Source organism: Typopeltis vanoorti, chromosome 21, assembly GCF_054136105.1.
Source record: "Typopeltis vanoorti isolate ZY-2024b chromosome 21, IOZ_Tvanoo_1.0, whole genome shotgun sequence".
Classification (NCBI taxonomy): domain Eukaryota; kingdom Metazoa; phylum Arthropoda; class Arachnida; order Uropygi; family Thelyphonidae; genus Typopeltis; species Typopeltis vanoorti.
In genome coordinates, this window is record NC_143569.1 from 59,630,370 (window position 1) to 59,650,228 (window position 19,859).

The 19,859-nt window shown below is 34.4% G+C and overlaps 1 protein-coding gene across 1 annotated transcript; it reads left to right on the plus strand.

The window, feature by feature from the left end:
* LOC150094891 (small subunit processome component 20 homolog) lies at positions 1-18,095 on the plus strand. Its single transcript, XM_090411147.1, has 4 exons — positions 1-24; positions 15,795-15,865; positions 17,787-17,975; positions 18,080-18,095. The coding sequence occupies exons 1-4, from the start codon at positions 1-3 to the stop codon at positions 18,093-18,095; spliced, it is 300 nt and encodes a 99-aa protein (XP_090267273.1).
* The last annotated feature ends 1,764 nt before the right edge of the window (positions 18,096-19,859 follow it).

Genomic DNA, 19,859 nt, shown 5'->3' on the forward strand with positions numbered 1-19,859 from the left:
ATGCCAAGAAATTATATTCCAAGCGTAAGTAAAGTTTGCTTGTGAAGTAACTTTGCGACTGGGTAACTTATATATATATAGAGGCTAATGACTTCACATCACTTAGTATTCCATAATGCAAAACACTTATTCTTATGGACAGGATATGTGTTTTGCATTATGGGATACTAAGGCAAGTGATGTGGGGTTATTAGCCTCCATATAAGAGTTGCCCAATCGTGAAGGATCACTACCCAGACCAGTTTTGATCTTTATTGAGATCTCATCAGTGGGAGCCAGACTTTTAATGAATAGCATTATACATGTTCGTTAGGATATGTGCTTCATTATGGGATACCAAGGCAAGCGAAGTGAAATTATTAGCCTTTATATATGAGTTACCCACTCATGAATTTATTTCACATGCAAATTTTGTTTGCTTACATGGATAAAGGATTAAACCAAGAATATAATTTTTTGGCATCTTTAATTTTTTACATACTCTTCTTTTCAATGTGATATCCATTTTTATCCTGCTTAAAAATAAGTAATGGTCACTTCTAATTTCAAATCCTCTGTACACTCTATCCTAAAAGAGCATGACGATATCACCATCAACAATGATGTAGTCAATGAGACTTTTCTTATTTCTTGTGTCTTCTCTCCATGTGAACTTGTGCATAATTTTATGTTAAAATATGGTGTTAGTAATGACTAGTCTGCGTCCTGAGAAGATGGCTAATAAATACTTACCATTATTATTAGCTTTGCCCTTTTTCTCAATTTTCGCAAAATGTTTCTATATGCCTGTTAGGATTCATATCCTATTCTGTTGTTCACAGCTCCAACAAGGACCACTTTTTCCATTTTCTTTATGTTATCTGCCTTTCCAATGAGTCAAAAAATTCCTCCACGTCTTCCTTAGAAGAATCTTCCTTGGGACAATAGGCACAAATGTTTCATTGTCCCCTGTCCCATTTTGAAATTTGCCCAAATAACTCTACTTGAGATTGCCTTCCATTCAAGTTTATCTTCATGTTTTGTGTTGAATGCTATTACTACTCCTTCCTTTCGTTGATCATTATTCCTTGAAAATAACATCCTATACTTATTATATAGTAAGATCTCACCTGTTTTTTCTTTGTTTCAGTGATGCCTTATGTCCACGTGGTACTTTTGCAATTCTTCTGCAAGTTTGATTTCCTTTTCATTAATACTCCTTATATTGATGGTTTCTATCTTCAATTCTTCTGATGTTGGGTTTCTTCTTCTTCTAGATGTTGAGTTGGAGCTTGATTCTTTTCATGAAATCTTCAATTTTTATTTTACCTTTATTATCTCTGATTCCTTTCACCACACTCTTTCCTTCATTTCTAAGATTTTGAATAGCTTCCAGAACATATCGCTACCTTCCCGATATTGACCTGCATTCTTACCACGGGTTTTGTTTAACTACTACTTTTACATATTGTTTTCCCTTTTTGCGTTTTTCTTTGTATTCTTTCAGAACATGTGCTGACTTGCTTGCTAGGAACATTCAGTTCACTTTCTTATTTTCAATGACTGCCTTTTTAACTTTGACTCCACCATTGATTCTGATTTTTCTCTCCTTTCTTCTCTGGCTGAATCAACGTTTCTTTGCTATCTCAAATAATTGCTACCTGTTTTGTATATTCCTGTAGCATCTGTGCCAATATCCTCTCCAGTCCAACTGTTGCATTTGAGTCAGACCCTTGTAACCGCCACCACTCAACAGCTCTAATACTTCTTACTTATCTCTCTCTCTATTCTTTCATCTAGTTCTCTCCTGTTATCCATAGAACTAATAGGATTGCCTGGAATATTTATGTATGTGTGTGTGAGTGTGTGTGTGTGTGTGTATATTTTTTTTTTTTTTTTTATGTGGTTCCCATCACCCGAAAGGTTATTTGTAAAAAAACCTATAGTGCATTTGTACAGTGGGTGGGCTAAGGATTTTTTTTCTTTTTATCAATTTTGTATATTTTTTTGTAATTTTTTATTTTTTTATATATTTCAGAAAACTCTGCTCTGATTTCAAACATGGAACTTTTTCAAGCCCTTTTGACTAAATGTGAGTTAGCCAATCTCATATGGAGGTGGAGATAGTTTTTTCACCTTGAACTTGGATTTTTCGTCACTCAGAACAGGAAATTAGCGCCATAAACACACATATACAGACATACTCCTGGAATAATGATTAATCAACTTATTCCGTAGTTTTAGTTTCAAATGCCCACACAGTGAAGTGTGGGCCTACAACTCACCTGTTTCTTTGTATCTGACACTTTTCTACTAGTCACATCCACACAGTGAAGTGTGGGCCTACAACTCACCTGTTTCTTTGTATCTGACACTTTTTTACTAGTCACATTCACTAAAGTCATTCTTTTTTGGTCATTTTTCCTTTTATATGCTACATAACAATACAATTTGTTTAGATTTATTTTCTACTGTTTGGATATCTGCTTTTCATAATTGATTTTTCCTTTCTCACATTCTCTTTTTGTTTTCAGCTCTAACTGGAAAAAAAAGCTGCTTCAGTTCTGTCTTCTTGGTTTATTATAATCACATGCTTAAGTTCCATTGCCCCTTCTTAGTCAGAGCTCTTATATATCTTGTTATCTCGCAAGTCAAAATTGCCTAATTACTCTCACAAATTGGAGGCATAATGATCATCTCACCTATAGACAGATTCTCAGATTCTATTACTAGATGCAGTGTGTTTGCACTACTAGTCCCTTTCATTATATTCCACTTATTATGCTTATCCCTGCATAATTCTATAAATTTGTTTAACGTCATTGTGCATTCTTTATTTATCCTCCAGTCTATGAGGTGCTACTCAAAAGTTCAGGGAATTGAATAGTGCATGTGAACTAGTTGTGGTAAGACCTGCCACTGCTATAAGTGGGCGAGCAAGTACTCTTTGTGTATGAGTATGCCAGCAAGCTGAGAGGTTGCATTCTTGGGTAACATGCATTTTTGTAATGTTGTTTTAGTGGTTTTGCAACTTTCTTCTCCAACTGAAATGGATTTTAAGGAGCAAAGAATTTGGCAGGGGCAATATCAAGTAGAGTGTGGGCTAATATCAGAATGGAGAACTGGACAATGATATGCATTGTTCAGTTCTTTTGCACTTATGGTCCCACAGAAGGTTCTAATAAGGAAGTAAAGTAATTTTTCGAGGCATTAGACTGACACAATGAAAAGGAAAAGTTAGTCCTTGTTGGAGATCTAAACAGCAGAGTAGGAAATGATTACCAGACATATAAGAATGTTTTATTAAAATTTGGAGAAAAGAGCAAAACTAATATTAATGATAAGTACCTGCTATATTTCTGCTCAGAACATGGACTGGTTATTACTAAGACCACATTCCAACATAAAAATGTGCAAAATTCACATGGAGAGAAGATGCAAGGAATAAGAAAAGTCTCATTGACTATGTTAGTGTTGACAGTGATGTTTTCCCACTTGTTCAGGATACGAGTATACAGAGGATTTGAAATAGGAAGTGATCACATTTAGTATTGAGCAGGATAAAATTAAACTTCATATCGAACAGAAGGATGCATAAGAAAGTATTGAAACAAATCAAAGTTTAACAGCTATTAGATGTGAACTGCACACTCAAATACACAAGCATTATTCAAGAAAAACTGAAAGAGTTTGAAAACAAGTACATGATTCATCTCCTTTCCTGACATCCGTCAAGTGCTTTTGTAGCTTTTTGTGTAGGATTGTGTGGCACTTGTTGAAACTTAGAAATTTCTAGCATCATGAACTATTCTTTTTTCCAATTTCTTTCTTGTCTTCTTTCTCACATTCTCTCCATCTCTTTTACATAGCTGTTACCATCTTGCATTTTAATACTGTTTCTTGTTCACATTCTGCTTGGCATGCATCGCTACTGCCACACCATTTCAATTTCTCCTCTCATTCATCATTTTACGCTCTTTTTTTTTGTTAAATTGTCGCACATTTTTGGCAGATTCTAGCACCATTGTCTCCTGTTTCTCATAAACTATTCATAAATGGATCATCTATTTGTGCATTCCTCCCATGCCATGTTGAGCAAAAATTTTTTGTCAGACTCAAAGGATTTGCACCACCATCAACTATATAATAAACAATTAACTGCACACAATTAATTAAACAGATTATCATCATCATCAAATTCCTGCCATGTACCCTCAAGGGGTGTACAGGCTATGATAGTACTACATGAAAAATTTACATCATTACTAACTTCCTATCTACAATTTTATGTTGTATCAAAATACAAAATGATGGTACAACATAAAACAGATTAATTAGTAATTAATAAAAATTCTCTTACTTAAGAGTAGCAAAAACAAGTTACTTGTTATGAACACCGCTAAGTGTGCTTTATTGTATTATGTATATTACTCTAAATATGAACTAAATATCTAGTCCGAACTAAACAAATATAGCTTATAAATTAATATCACTATTTTTTTTTTAACAAAAATAACTTATCTTTTCAGCACACTCTTCATAACAGTTTTTCTCAGTATTCCACCTCACTTTCATTAATATGGTGCCATTCATTATCACAACAGTTAAACTGTAAAAATAATCATAATTTACTCTTATGAACCTTTTTACAATTATTTCTCTGTGTTAGTATATTATTAGTTTTGGTCTCATAACATATATTGCCACTTTTGATGTACCTGATATTAAATACTTAAGGAATTGACAGCGTATATTAGAAATATAAATTAAATAAAACTTTAATATATACTTTCCAATATTTCAGCAACGTCACGTTGCATTCTTCATGGGAAGTTAAGATAAAGACACGTGCACGCAAGTATTACACAACAGCAAATGTGAAACATAGCGAGGAAGCTACCTTTTTCCTAAAGTCCTGATGGTGCCCCCCCCCCCCCCCCCCTAGCAGGCTATATTAGGTGTTCTCGGCCTTTGGGCTGAACATTCTCCTGATGAATGTTTCCCAAATGATTGGTACTCAATCATGCTGACTACACAGATAAGCTTAATGCTTTACTGTTAGATCGGGCTACTTACCTTCCCATTGAATACAATCCCACCAACTCACAATTTAGAAAACTCCATAGGCTCCTTAAGAAGATCACTTTTTGGCCTGTGCAGATTACTAACAAATTAAAAACCATATAACTCTAGACCCCCCCCCCATATATATGTGCTCCCAAATATACATAAAGAAAATGTGCCATTTCATCCCATAGCAGATGGCATTGATTTCCCCATGTACAAACTAGCTAAATATTTAGCCAAAGCGCTCTCACATTATCACACATGAAAAACTCAGCCCACTTCAAAGTCAGTGTAGAAAACCTTATACTCCAACATAATGACATAATGGTCAGTTTTGTTGTCTCCTCCTTATTCACAAATGTCCCCCTCAAAGAAACCTTAGAGTTTCTTTGAGGGGGACATTTTAATTTCCAAGCTAAATTTCCTCCCAATATCTCAGCCCTATTTCAGTTCACAATGAGCTCAAGCTATTTTGTTTGGCAGGGAAAATTCTACAAACAGATAGGGGACAGCCATGGGGTTCACCACTTTCCCCACCCTTGGCCAACTTCTTTATGGAGACTTTTGAAGAGAAAGCCTTAAACTCTGCCCCACAAAAACCTACCATATGGCTTTGCTATGTTGATGATGTGTTCACTATTTGGCCATATGGCTTGGATACACTCCTCTCCTTCTTAACACACTTAAACAACCAACACCCCAGAATCAAGTTCACCCTGGAAAAAGAGGAAAACAATAGCCTCCCCTTCATAGACACACTAGTCACTCGCCAACCTGATGGAACCTTGGTTTTCTTAGTTTATAGAAAACCCACCCATACAGGCAGATACATTCACCAACAATTCCCCCCCCCCTAATAATATGGAGTTATTAAGACACTATTCAACAGGGCTAAACTAATCTGTTCAAATGACAAAGCCCTAACCACTGAACTAAATCACATCCTTAACACTTTTCAGCCAATGGCTATCCCCCCCCCCCAACAATATGGAGTTATTAAGACACTATTCAACAGGGCTAAACTAATCTGTTCAAATGACAAAGCCCTAACCACTGAACTAAATCACATCCTTAACACTTTTTCAGCCAATGGCTATCTCTCCCCCCCCAAAAAAAAATAAAAAAATAAAAATACTAAAACCAGTTATCCACAACCCACCTCCCCCTTCACAAAAAAAATTACTCTAAATCCATCACCATTCCCTACATCTGAGGCATCTCGGAAAAAATCAACAAAATCCTAAAAAAAAACATGACTTGACCTCTTGTTACAGACCACATAGAAAATTGGCATCCCTTATCCACCGTACTAAAGACCATCCACTTCCCCTAGACCTACCTGGTGTATACCAGGTCCCTTGCAGTTGTGAATTGTCCTATTTTGCCCAAACAGGCAGGACAGCAAATATCAGGATCTCAGAACACAAGGACTACATCCACAATCCACCTCCCCCTTCACAAAAAAAATTACTCTAAATCCATCACCATTCCCTACATCCAAGGCACCTCGGAAAAAATCAACAAAATCCTAAAAAAAAAAACATGACTTGACCTCTTGTTACAGACCATATAGAAAATTGGCATCCCTTATCCGCCGCACTGAAGACCATCCACTTCCCCTAGACCTACCTGGTGTATACCAGGTTCCTTGCAGTTGTAAATTGTCCTATTTTGCCCAAACAGGCAGGACAGCAAATATCAGGATCTCAGAACACAAGGACTACATCCGATTTCACCAGTACAGCCACTCTGGGCTTGCAGACTATGCTCTGGATACTCTCCACATAATTAGGTGGAAGAAAGCCACAGTAATACACTGCAGCAAGTTCAAATATGAAAGACTATTCATGGAATCAGCCTCAGCCCTTAGGAACATGCGAAACCTCAACAAATTTGGGATGCATGAGACTGCCCCAAATTTGGGAAACATACATCAGGAGAACTTCAGCCCAAAGGCCGAGAACACCTAATATAGCCTGCTAGGGGGTGCACCATCAGGACTTTAGGAAAACGGTAGCTTCCTCGCTTCATTTCTCATTTGCTGTTGTGTAGTACTTGCGTGCATGTGTCTTTATCTTAAGTTCCCATGAAGATGGCAACGTGACGTTGCCAAAATATTGGAAAGTATATATTAAAGTTTCATTTAATTTATATTTGTAGTATATGCTGTCAATTCCTTAAGTATTTAATATCATGTTTAACCAGCGTATAAGCCTTTCTACAAGAATTTCGATGTACCTGTTATTAACTTATTATTGTAAAAATGAAATGTAAAGCATTTGAAATTGATGTACTTACTAGATTCTGATAGTTTGTAATAATTTTTAATCTTCTTTATTGTAATGTTAAATTGTTAAGTGTTGAGATATTTGTTGTAGTTTGTAAAAACATTCTCGTTATGCTAACGGAGACGTGTCAGCCATTATATGTAACTTCTTGCTTGCCATTTACATGGACTGCGGATGCTTGCCAAGGCGATTGATGGGTGATTGACAGCTGACAGAGAGAACGTTTGGTATCCAGAGAATGAGAAAAACAAGTAGAGAGTACTAATGGAAATTTGAGAATAGCATCAGGAGAATTTTATTCTTAGGAAGTTTTTAAGTTTTACGTGACAGTCAGAAGAATATTAATAGAAGATTCTGAAAAGGAATCGTAGAACTGTGAGTTTTAACTGTAGGAGTTTAGACTGTCAACAAGTATTAAGTAAATAAAAGATGAATAAGATAAAATAAGATATTTCGAGGAAATGCTGAATGGAAATTTTTATCCTCTGTCTTAAGGACACCAAATTACTATGAAAAAAGCAATTGGTAAAATTTGAAACTGTAAAGTGGCTTAACATGAAGATTAGATATGCTGTTTATGAAGTAGTAGAAGAAACTTCTTTCTGTGATAAAAAAAAAAAAAAAAAAATAGTAAATTGCACGTCAAATAGAACTGCAAGAGGTAAAAATATTTATACTTCAGTGAGAGGAGGAATAATCTTGTGTGCTACATAAGGAGATAAAAAGGATCCCATGGAAAAGAAGAAGAAGAAAATTTTTATATTTTTGAAAAGGGCCTAACAAAGAAACTGACTGATGAACATTTTCTGATGAAATAAAGTGTTTAGTCTGGTAGATGTGATTAAGTATATGTTAAACAATCCAAAGAGTGCTTAAGGGTCAAAGCTGTATAACTGAGCGGAGACCTACACATAGCCTTTAAAGGAATGCAGAGAACCGACCAGGGCTTCTGACCTAATGTCCAATCCTCACCTTCTCGTGGTGCACCCTGTTGGGTATCTACTTTGATACTGAACGAACGAGGATGGGCTGGCAATTTGGGATTTAGCCGACCAAATTGTATTCTTATTGGTTAAACCAAAATAAAAAATGGTGGTACAACATGACAAAATTTCATGCCGGCTGGGGCGTCGCCCGGTTAAACAAGGCCCCCGTTGTTTTCGCCAGGGAACCAGGGCGAACAGCGAAAAGTCAGCTACTGGAACAAATCTGAAAACAAACCCCAACTCAACATCACCAGAGTTAAAGATCGGTACTATCAATGTAAGAAGCCTGAATGGCAAAGAAATGGAGCTAGCCGAGGAATTAGATAAGTACCAGATCGACATAATAGGGGTGACTGAAACAAAAAAGACCAAAACTGGTGAGATCTTTCTGAGCAATAAATACAAAATGTTATATTCAGGCAATGACAATCAAGGAAAAGAAGGAGTAGCCATAGTATTCAACACAAAATACGAGGCTAATCTTCTTGAATGGCAGTCAGTCTCAAGTAGAGTCATGTGGGCAAATATGAGAATGGGGAACTGGACAATGAGACTTATTTGTGCCTATGGTCCCACAGAAGGTTCTACTAAGGTAGAAGTGGAGGAATTTTTTGAGGCTTTAGAAAAAGCAACTGACACAATGAAAAAGGAAAAGTTGGTCCTTGTTGGGGATCTAAATAGCAGAGTAGGAAATGATTGTGAAACATACAAAAATATTTTAGTAAAATTTGGAGAAAAGAGCAAAGCTAATAATAATGGCAAATATCTGTTGGATTTCTGCTGAGGACATGGACTGGTTATTACTAACACTATGTTCCAACATAAAAATGTGCACAAATTCACATGGAGAGAAGAGGCTAGGAATAAGAAAAGTCTCATTGACTATGCTATTGTTGATAGTCATGATTTCTCCCTGGTGCAGGACACCAGAGCGTACAGAGGATTTGAAATTGGAAGTGATCACTATTTAGTCTTGAGCAGGATAAAATTGAATTTCATATTGAAAAGAATAACATGTAAGAAAGTTTTAAAGTGATTAAAAGTTGAGCAGCTCTCAGATGTGAACTGTAGACTAAAATACAGAAAGATTATTGAAAAGAAAATGAAAGAGTTTGAGAACAGGAATCGAACCTTGGAGATTCAGTGGCAAACTCTGAAGAAAACATTGATTGATTCTGCCAGAGAGGCATGTGGTGAGGTTGTGTGCAAGGATAAAAAAATCAGAACTCCCTGGTGGACACAGGAAGTCAAAGAGGCAGTGAAGGAAAAGAAGAAAGCATATCAAAAGTTCCTGGCAAATAGGTCAGCTTTTACTCTTACAGAATACAGAGACAAATGTAAGAAAGCTAAACAGTGTGTAAAACTAGCTAAACAAAAGTCATGGGAGGACTTTGGCAAGAATATAGAAAATAAATATCATGAAGGTGGGAAAATATTCTGGAGGTTGTTGAAGAAGCTTAGGAATGGAGGAAAGAGTGCTGTAAAAGGAGTTAGAGATGATAAAGGTGACATGAAAATGGGAGAAAAAGATATCCTTGAAGTATGGAGTAAATACTTTGAAAAACTGCTAAATGAAACAAGCAGTGATGACAGCACAGTGATAAAAAAACACTGACCAGGCATGCAGTCAGGAATACATATCCATACTTGAAGTAGAAAAAGCCATCAAAGGCTTGAAATGTGGAAAGGCAGCAGGAGTAAATGATATTCGACCAGAAATGCTGAAGTATGGTGGTATGAAAGTCTTGCAGTGGCTGCACTGCATAATTCAGAAAGCCTGGACAGAGGGACGAATTCCCGATGATTGGAGTAGAGCTCTCATAGTACCCATATATAAAAAGGGAAATAAAACTGAATGTGAGAATTACAGAGGTATTTCCCTACTGAGTGTTCCTGGGAAGATTATGCAAGTATACTTGAGAAACGGTTGAGAAGAATTGTGGAAGAAAAGCTTGGTGAAGAACAAGCTGGATTCAGGCCAAATAGAGGCTGTCAGGATCAGATCTTCACTTTATGACAAATAGTCTAGAAAGCATGGGAATATAACAAAGATCTGTATTTAAGTTTTGTCGATTTGGAAAAGACGTATGACAAGGTGCCAAGAGAGAAGCTATTCAATACGCTACAGCTATATGGTGTCAATGGGACATTATATCAAGCAATACTTAGTCTTTATTTGAGTTGTAAGTCAGCAGTTAGAATTGAAGGAAGTACAGGAAGATGGTTTAATGTTAAATCTGGTGTGAGATAAGGATGTACATTATCCCCTCTGTTATTCATTATCTATATGGATCACATTATGAAGGAAAGTGGTATTAAACCTGACATCAAAATTGGAGATGTTAATGTCAGCTCTTTGCTTTATGCGGGTGATGTTATACTTCTAAATAAATCCGCTACAAGTCTGCAAGATTCTCTGACTAAATTGAATAGCTGTTGTAATAGATATGGTATGAAGGTCAGCAATAAAAAGACAAAGACAATGAAAATAGGCAGAATCATTGAAAATGTCAACTGTGTTGTGAATGGAGAACCTGTGGAACAAGTAAAACATTTCAGCTATTTAGGCACGATTTTTACTGAAGATGGTAAATTAAATATAGAAATAGACAACAGAATCAGCAAAGCTGGTATGGTGGGAAGTCAATTGAATAAATTCATATGGAATAAGAGAGAAATTAGTCGGAACACTAAATTAGCTGTATACCAGACAGTGTTCAAACCAGTTTTAACTTATGGATCTGAGAGCTGGGTCAGAAGTAAAACACTTGACCAAAGACTAGAGACCGCAGATATGAGAGTCCTGAGAAAGATTATGGGCATGAACAGATGGCATCAATGGCAATATCATATTAAAAACGAGGATATTAGGAAAGTACTTGACATTGTCAGCATCCAGGAATGCGTTAGCAGAGCTAATCTCAGATGCTATGGTCACTTAAACAGAATGGGAGAGGAAAGATTAGCAAAACAAGTGTTCTCTGCCAGGTTGGCAGGAAAATGACCCAGAGGAAGACCAAGATATAGGTGGATTGATACGGTACAAAGTGCCTTAGAGGATAGAAATATAAGATCTGATAATGTTGGAGTCTTGACAAGTAACAGACTGATTTGGAGGAAAATTGTAGATAGGAAGTTAGTAATGATGTAATTTTTTCATGTAGTACTGTCATATCCTGTACACCCCTTGAGGGTACATGGCAGGAATTTGATGATGATGATAAACAATCCAATAATAGAGTGAGTCAGAGAATGAATGATTTTAATATTTTTGGATAAGAAAATCTGTAAAGTGTAGATTTATTTTAGAAGGCCTTGGATCCAGTTAATTTTGTAGTTATTTATGTAATTTTATTTTAATGTATATAATGTTTTAGTTTCATTAAATGTATATATTTTTTATTTGGTCTCGAGTCAATAATTTTCTGGATTTTAAAAGAAATAGTTAAAATCATTGCACCAATTGGAATTGAACCTTCGTGTAATTAATAAACACTGAGTGTGAAAACAATCTCTAATAATAATAAATAACAATTCTGTAGATGTAATTTTATTTTGCCCATTAAAGTGGTTTTTATATATTTATTTATTTATTTAGCAAACAATAAAAAAAAAACTGCCTAAACATTAGTATGAAAACTGTAATTGCAACCTTATGTTTGTAATCCAGTTTAGTGCTGATGGTGCAGCTTGGAGAAAAATTGGACCAGTTGCTTTGATAAGCATGCAGACTTCATTCAGGTGATGTGAGGAATTATTTGTTTAGCACCACAATCACATTGAGGAGAATAGTGTTTTCCCCCACTTAAATAGCAAGTCTGTACATAATCTGTGGTTCGTGTGAATCCTGTTCATGGTTACCCATGTCTTATAGGGAAGTTCAAGAACAGAAGATTGGCTATTGTCTTGAAACCACATTTGTAGTTGAGGATCATACCATTCTTTACTAGAGATGAAATTATTTTTGACTAAATTTTCTTCTTCATATATTGTGGTCATCTAGATTTTAATCAGCTGATTCTCAAGTCTGGAATGTCCTTAAGCACAGGGAGAAGAGGATTAGTACCTGTCTTCTTGTAGATGAGCATAGGATCTATGTGAAGGTAAGATGTTGCTCAGGACAGGAAGCCAATTAATATTTGTTGATCTGATTACATCAGCCACAGGGTGTTATTAAGCTGAGTTTCGATGAGCTTTGTTTGTGGACTGTTGAGCCAAGCAGGTGAATAATATTCAGCTGTCGAGAATATCAGACTTAGAGCTGATAAGCATACAGTGCTAGCAGAGATCCCTAAGTTGTTGAATGATTTTATTATGAGTTAATTTTAGCTGCTATATTCTCTAGGTGTTTCCTGTAGGATTTGCATGTAGTCTAGTGTAACATCTTGGGAAACTTATTATGTCATAGTGCAGTACTGTTTAAGGTGACCTGAAGGTTTGTATTGGCTAGCCTGTTGTTCAGGTGGAAGCAGAACACTTCAGTTTTATCTGCATTTGATCACAGTCTCCATTTCTTCTTGTCCCGCTGGTATCCCACCAGTTATGCCCAGGTGATGTGTTCCTGAACTGATACTTGTCCTTTATTATCCCTACACTATATTTTACTCAGCTGAATCTGCTACATAGTGTGGAAACTAGCCTACATATAGCGGATTCCAAAAAGAGAAAATAAGTATCTGCCATCAACCTATCAACCCTTTTCTCTCACTCAGTGCTGTCTAAAGTAATAGGAAAGTCATCAGCTGTCAAGTTCTTCAACACTTGGAGAACTGTTATCTAATGAATGACCACCAATATTAATTCTGCCAGTCAAGTCCCATAGCAGATCTTGTTTATGTTCAGAACACATGCTATGGAAAAACCTCACTTGACATTTTCTAAGGCATTTAATTAGGTGTGGCATCAAATGCTTCTGAGCAAATTACCATCTTATGGTGCCCTTCACCCCTTTGTGATTGGATTGTCAGGTTTTTTCTTGGGTTAGTCACTTCAGACAGTGGTATAGGGTGATTTTCCTCTTCAGCTTTTCTCGTTAATTCAGGTATTCTTAGCTCTGTTATCTCATGCACACTCTTCCTCATATACATAACAACCTTCTCTCATTGACCTCAAACAGTATCTGTTCCATTCCTCTACTCATATGACAGACCTTTCATTGTTCAAACATCAAAATCATCTGCAGTCAATGCCCTAAACTCTAATCTTCATATACCATCCTTTAATAGGATGATGATAACCTAGTCACCTTCATTACTACCAAAATGCAATTTTGTGTTTTTTTCTCTCGCAAAAATTATTTGAATTCTTCCTTTCTTTTTTTTTTTTTGATAAGAAAAGACCAGCAACATAAACAGTTTTGTTGTTTATCATCTGATGATTCCTGTAAAAAGCCAGTACGCCCTCCTGTTGTTGATCCTATGTATATACTTCACTGTTTTTTTTTTTTTTTTTCCCTTTTTGGTCTTTAATTTTTAGGTTCAAAATTTTTTTAGTTTTTATAATTTTAATTCTTATTCTTTTAAAATCTATAGTCCATTTGATTCATTATCTTCCTTGTTTCCTTTTTTTATTTGTTTCATTCTCGACTATTGAATATACATATTTAAGTTCACATAATTGAGCTTCATTTTCACCACCTTTCTCTTAACATGTTTCAGTTTAATCTAGTTTGACTCCGAATATTTGTCACCCCCTCTGAAAACATACAATCAGGCATGTCTTTAAATTACTCTTTTAATACAAATTAAAAAAAAAATTATATTAGTTATTTAACTTAGCATTCCTGGCAAGATCTATGCAAGTATACTTGAGAGACGGTGGAGAAGAATTGTGGAAGAACAAGCTGGATTCAGGCCAAATAGAAGCTGTCAGGATCAGATCTTCACTTCACGACAAATAGTTGAGAAAGCATGGGAATATAACAAAGATAAGTATTTAAGTTTTGTCGATTTGGAAAAAGCATATGACAAGGTACCAAAAGAGAAGCTATTCAATATGCTACAGTTATATGGTGTCGATGGGGCATTATATCATGCAATACTTAGTCTTTATTTGAGTTGTAAGTCAGCAGTTAGAATTGAAGGAAGTACAGGAAGATGGTTTAATGTTAAATCTTGTGTGAGACACATTATCCCCTCTGTTATTAATTATCTATATGGATCACATTATGAAGGAAGGTGGTATAACATGATATCAAAATTGGAGATGTTAATGTCGGCTCTTTGCTTTATGCGGATGATGTTATACTTCTAAATAAATCCGCTACAAGTCTGCAAGATTCTCTGACTAAATTGAATAACTGTTATAATAGATATGGTATGAAGGTCAGCAATAAAAAGACAAAGACAAAGAAAATAGGCAGAATCATTGAAAATGTCAACTATGTTGTGAATGGAGAACATGTGGAACAAGTAAAACATTTCAGCTACTTAGGCACGATTTTTAGTGAAGATGGTAAATTAAATATAGAAATAGACAACAGAATCAGCAAAGCTGGTATGGTGGGAAGTCAATTAATAAATTCATATGGAACAAGAGAGAAATTAGTCGGAACACTAAATTAGCTGTATACAAGACAGTGTTTAAACCAGTTTTAACTTATGGATCTGAGAGCTGGGTCAGAAGTAAAACACTTGACCAAAGACTAGAGACTGCAGATATGAGGTCCTGAGAAAGATTATAGGCGTGAACAGATGGCATCAATGGCAATATCATATTAAAAACAAGATATTAGGAAAGAACTTGACATTGTCAGCATCCAGGAATGCGTTAGCAGAGCTAATCTCAGGTGGTATGGTCACTTAAACAGAATGGGCGACGAAAGATTAGCAAAACAAGTGTTCTCTGCCAGGTTGGCAGCAAAACAACCCAGAGGAAGACCAAGATATAGGTGGATTGATATGGTACAAAGTGCCCTAGACGATAGAAATATAAGATCTGATAATGTTAGAGTCTTGACAAGTAACAGACTGATTTGGAGGAAAATTGTAGATAGGAAATTAGTAATGATGTAAATTTTTTTCATGTAGTGCTATCATATCCTGTATACCCCTTGAGGGTACATGGCAGGAATTTGATGATGATTTAACTTAGCCTTTGCTGGAGAAGCCTTTGTTATCATCACTTAAGTAATATAACTTGTTTGTTATAAATCAGTTTATTTATCTGCCAATAATAATAAATTTAAAAGTATTTCAAATGTCTTCTATATATTTTTCAAATTTTTTTAGTTTTCATAGTTTTAATTCTTAATCTTTCAAAATCTATAGTCCATTTGATTCATTATCTTCCTTGTTTACTGCAAAATCATTTAGAAATGAAACAGTATGTGTGTATATAAATAAAGAGGCATTTAAGTATTATGCAAAATTATATTCAACAGAAAGGGTTACCTATATATTTTGCTATTCACATTACCAGTTTTATTTATGCTCTTGAATGTCTGTTAATTCATGATTTTTTTCCCCCTCCACAGGAAGAAATTGTCCAAATTCTTCAAAACCAATTTCAGAAATCTAATAACTTGGCATTAGATGCCACCCTAGAGTAAGTACAAAACTTTAATCCACTATTAATGGAAAAGATAAAATTATACAAAAAAAAAAAAAAAATAGAGATAACGTAGTCAGTGTGTTAGGATTGGTATCATGAAGAGATCTTAAAAAAAATCATATTTCAAACTATAAGTTATTCATAAAATTTGCATCTTTTGTCATCACTAACAGCATATTCCAACATAAAAGTATACATAAATTCACATGGAATGAAGACACAAGAAGAAAGAAAGAAAAGTCTCATTGACTATGTTATTATTGATAGGAATATCTTCATGCTGGTTCAGAAATATTTCAAATCCTCTGTACACAAGAGTATATGGGGAATTTGAAACAGGAGTGATCATTTAGTTTTGAGCAGGATTAAAATGAATATCGTTGAAAAAAAAAAAAAAGAAATATATATATATATACAAGAGAGGTGAACTGTAGACAAATATTATTCAAGAAAAATTGAAAGCGTAAAAATAAGAATAAGGCTTTGGTGGGTCTATGGTAGACTGAAGAAAACATTGATTGATTCAGCTAGAGAGGTACGTGGTAATATTGTCTGCAAGGTTAGAAAAATCAGAACTTCACAATGCACTCAAGAAGTTAAAGAGGCAGTCATGGAAAAGAAGAAAGAGTATTAAAAGTAGTCTTCTGAGAGGATACAGAAATAAATGTTAGAAAGCAGTGCAGTGTTTAAAAGTGGCTTAACAAAAGTTATGGAAGGGGAAAAAAATTGAAGTTTATGCATCCTTAATCCCAAGGCTGTATGAGGTTCCAAAATCCACAAGGGGTGCGCACTTAAGACAGATGGTGAATAGAATAAGTTCATCTACTTCTCTTATCCAGATAACTTTCAAATATGCTTAAGAACCACATCTGACTTTTCAGATAAAGAAATGAACCATGGTAATTTTTTCTCATGGCTCTCTCAATGAGAACTAAGGACTGATAAGCAACATTTGGAAGTCCTTTATAAGATCTTTCACCTGCCAAATTTCAACTTTTCAGCTAATAACTTCCAAACAATGCTGGAAAAGCAGATGACTCGTACAACCTTCCAATGTCTCCATGAGTTTTTATTATTTATAATGCAATGGCTTCTGCAAGCTTTACATGTTAATTTTTAGTTTACAGTTGCTAGCCTTACATTTATATTTGTCTTTACCCTAAAGAAGCCACGTTACTGGTGGTGAAACCAATCGCTTCATTTTATTTTATTTTTGTATCATAATGACTTCACAAACACTCAGTTTTTTTCAATAGTGGCTCTATATTTCATAATACTATCATATTTTTATGTTGTCAGACAGTTATTCCTAATTACACTCTCTCTTTCTTTCACATGCGCGCGCACACACACACACACTCACTCACTCAGAACCACCACATTAAGGATGTAAGACTTGTTGGTATATCACAGCATGTCTTGAGTGAATGTTTCAAGGAGGTAACAATAGCATTAATTTATTTCTACTTGCTGTTACTTAGATGAGTATCTTTGCATTTTAACATTTCATTTTGAAAAATTTACAAGGAAAAGAAGAAAAAATAAAGTAACATAGAAGAAATTCAAAACAAATTTCTCCTAACATTTTAATTATTTTCATGTTTTAGCATTTAATACTAGTAATAATGTACAACTTCAAAAAATTTTCATAGATAAAAAAATAACTTTACATCATTATTGTGTCTGCCAGAGACCTGAAGGTGTTATAAAACACCATAGTAGAGCATATTTTCAGTTTATCTAACTTTTGGCATGATCAAGAGTACTACTAATGTACTATAGATTCTTTATCTTTTACATTCCTAAACATTTGCCATTAGCACTGAAAATTATATCACATATAATTTTATCTAAAGATTATGTATTAAATATTTTTAGATATATCTTATACTCTAATTTTTCTTTTATTTTTCAGATTAGTTGTTGCTCTTGCTCGTGATCTTCAGTATGAATTTTATCCTTACTTCTCAACGTTTTTTTCCTACATATGTAAACTTTTGGATACAAAAGAAACGGAGTTAATAGAACGCTTATTTACATGCCTAGCATATTTATTCAAATTTTTATGGCGATACATGATAAAAGATATATACAATGTCTTCAGGTAAGTATTTTCCCCTATTATTGTAGCTTTAAAAAATAAAAATCATGTTTAAACTATAATTATGAAGCTATTAAAAATAATTTAATAAAAATGTTTTATTTAAGAATATGGTATTGTTGAGCTTAATTTTTAGAAATTGTTAAATGAAGATATAAAACTAAATAACAAAAAGGGTGGTGGGGGGGGGATCATTATATACACTCAGTCTGTGTGTAATGCTAAATCTCTTATTGTAAATTTATTTTATATATATTTCAAAATTTGTATAGGAAACAAAACTTCCTTTTCTATAAATTCCTCTTTCTTTTTTTTGGAGGGGGGGCTTAAATTATATGTCGTGTTATGTCAAAATTGTTTATCATTACTTTCCTAACTACACTGTTTTTGTTATTTGTGATAGACTGATACCATATCATTCTGTCTTGTACAGAATTATCAAACATATGTTGTCATCAACAGTCCTGAGCAAATAGTTCATATGCATCTCACATTACAAGATAATTCTTATCACTCTTCAGATGCTGTCATTCTTTTCATTATTTCCTCTTAAGTCTATTCTAGACATTGATTTCCTTTAGCCTGTTGGGATCATCAATGGGTGTGGAGTATCACTTGCATATATCTAATGGGATGATTTCTATTGCTTATTTCTTTGTTTGGATCATTATTTTTAGTCTTTTACTTCAGAGACTCTTTCAATCTCAGTTGGTATCTTCAAAATTCTATCTAGGATTCAAAGATCCTTTATAAGCACTTTTCAAATGAAGGTGAGTTAACTAGTTTTATACATTGTGGCAGAGTTTTTCATCCCAGAAATTCCAGATTTTTATTCTTCAAGATAGACTGGCCAAAAGAATGCATGCAATTGACAGACATAAAGCTAAGAAGCCAAGTTATTTGACTGTGACAGGCCATTAAGTTTAGCATATAGAGAAAGATGAGATGATCCAAACATTTAGATCAATTTCATCAGAAAAACAATTCCTGCAGGAATTGAAATCCATTATTCCCCATACCATCTTAACTTGTTCATAATCTGGGCTCCAATAAATGTGTTAGGCTGACAATAATAGAACATATTAAAACTGTCTTTAACTAAAATCACCAGCTTCCTTTTCTGATTGTACTTAAGCTTGCAGCAGTTGCAAAGAAAAAGTATATTGACAGCTAATTTGAGTAATTTACAAGTTGAAACTGGTATATATCCAAATTGTGGTCGTGTTTTTTTGCTAAACTTATTGGTCACAATATTTTTCTATTTTGCTTCTTTTCTATTTAAAAGCATTAAATTTATTGTAGTATTAATCTGCATTGTAATTTCCTTAAAAAACTACAGTTATAGTTACTGAGTTCTCGGTATTTTGCTGTTTGAGTATATCATAAGGTAATAATTTTGCATCCTGAAGCATGGAAATTCATCTAACAACTCAAAGATGTTTATAAACATATATTCTTCAGTAGAACCCAAAACCTATTGGTGGAAGAGTTTAGGAGCTTGCTTTATCCACTCAGCTAGCCTGGCTGGCATTCTCATATAATTGGATAAATTGCTTTTTGTACTTCTAAATGGAAATGTTTTAGGTCAGCATATGATTTGGAATAATCATCATCATTAATTCTGTCTTATTAGATGAATTTCTCACAGGCAGAAAATAGACTGGACTGCTGACTAATAAGTTCTCTTCTTGTGACATTTGTTGTAATGTCTGGAAAATGTTGATGGTGTTATGCTTGAACACCACTCTTAGATTTTTATCAATGTATATACCATATAGGTCCAAAAATTTTATTTGATTAGTAATTATAATGATTGCTTTACTAAAAGCAAGCATTATAATTTTGTATGGTGAGTTACATATTTATACTGTGTATAAATATGTAACT

Bases quoted from the DNA above. Each gene is read 5' to 3' on its own strand.
- LOC150094891 (XM_090411147.1), top strand. From the start codon at position 1: ATGCCAAGAAATTATATTCCAAGC. The intron at 25-15,794 runs GTAAGTAAAGTT...CCCCCTCCACAG, and splicing joins CAAGAAATTATATTCCAAGC to GAAGAAATTGTCCAAATTCT. The intron at 15,866-17,786 runs GTAAGTACAAAA...TTTATTTTTCAG, and splicing joins GCATTAGATGCCACCCTAGA to ATTAGTTGTTGCTCTTGCTC.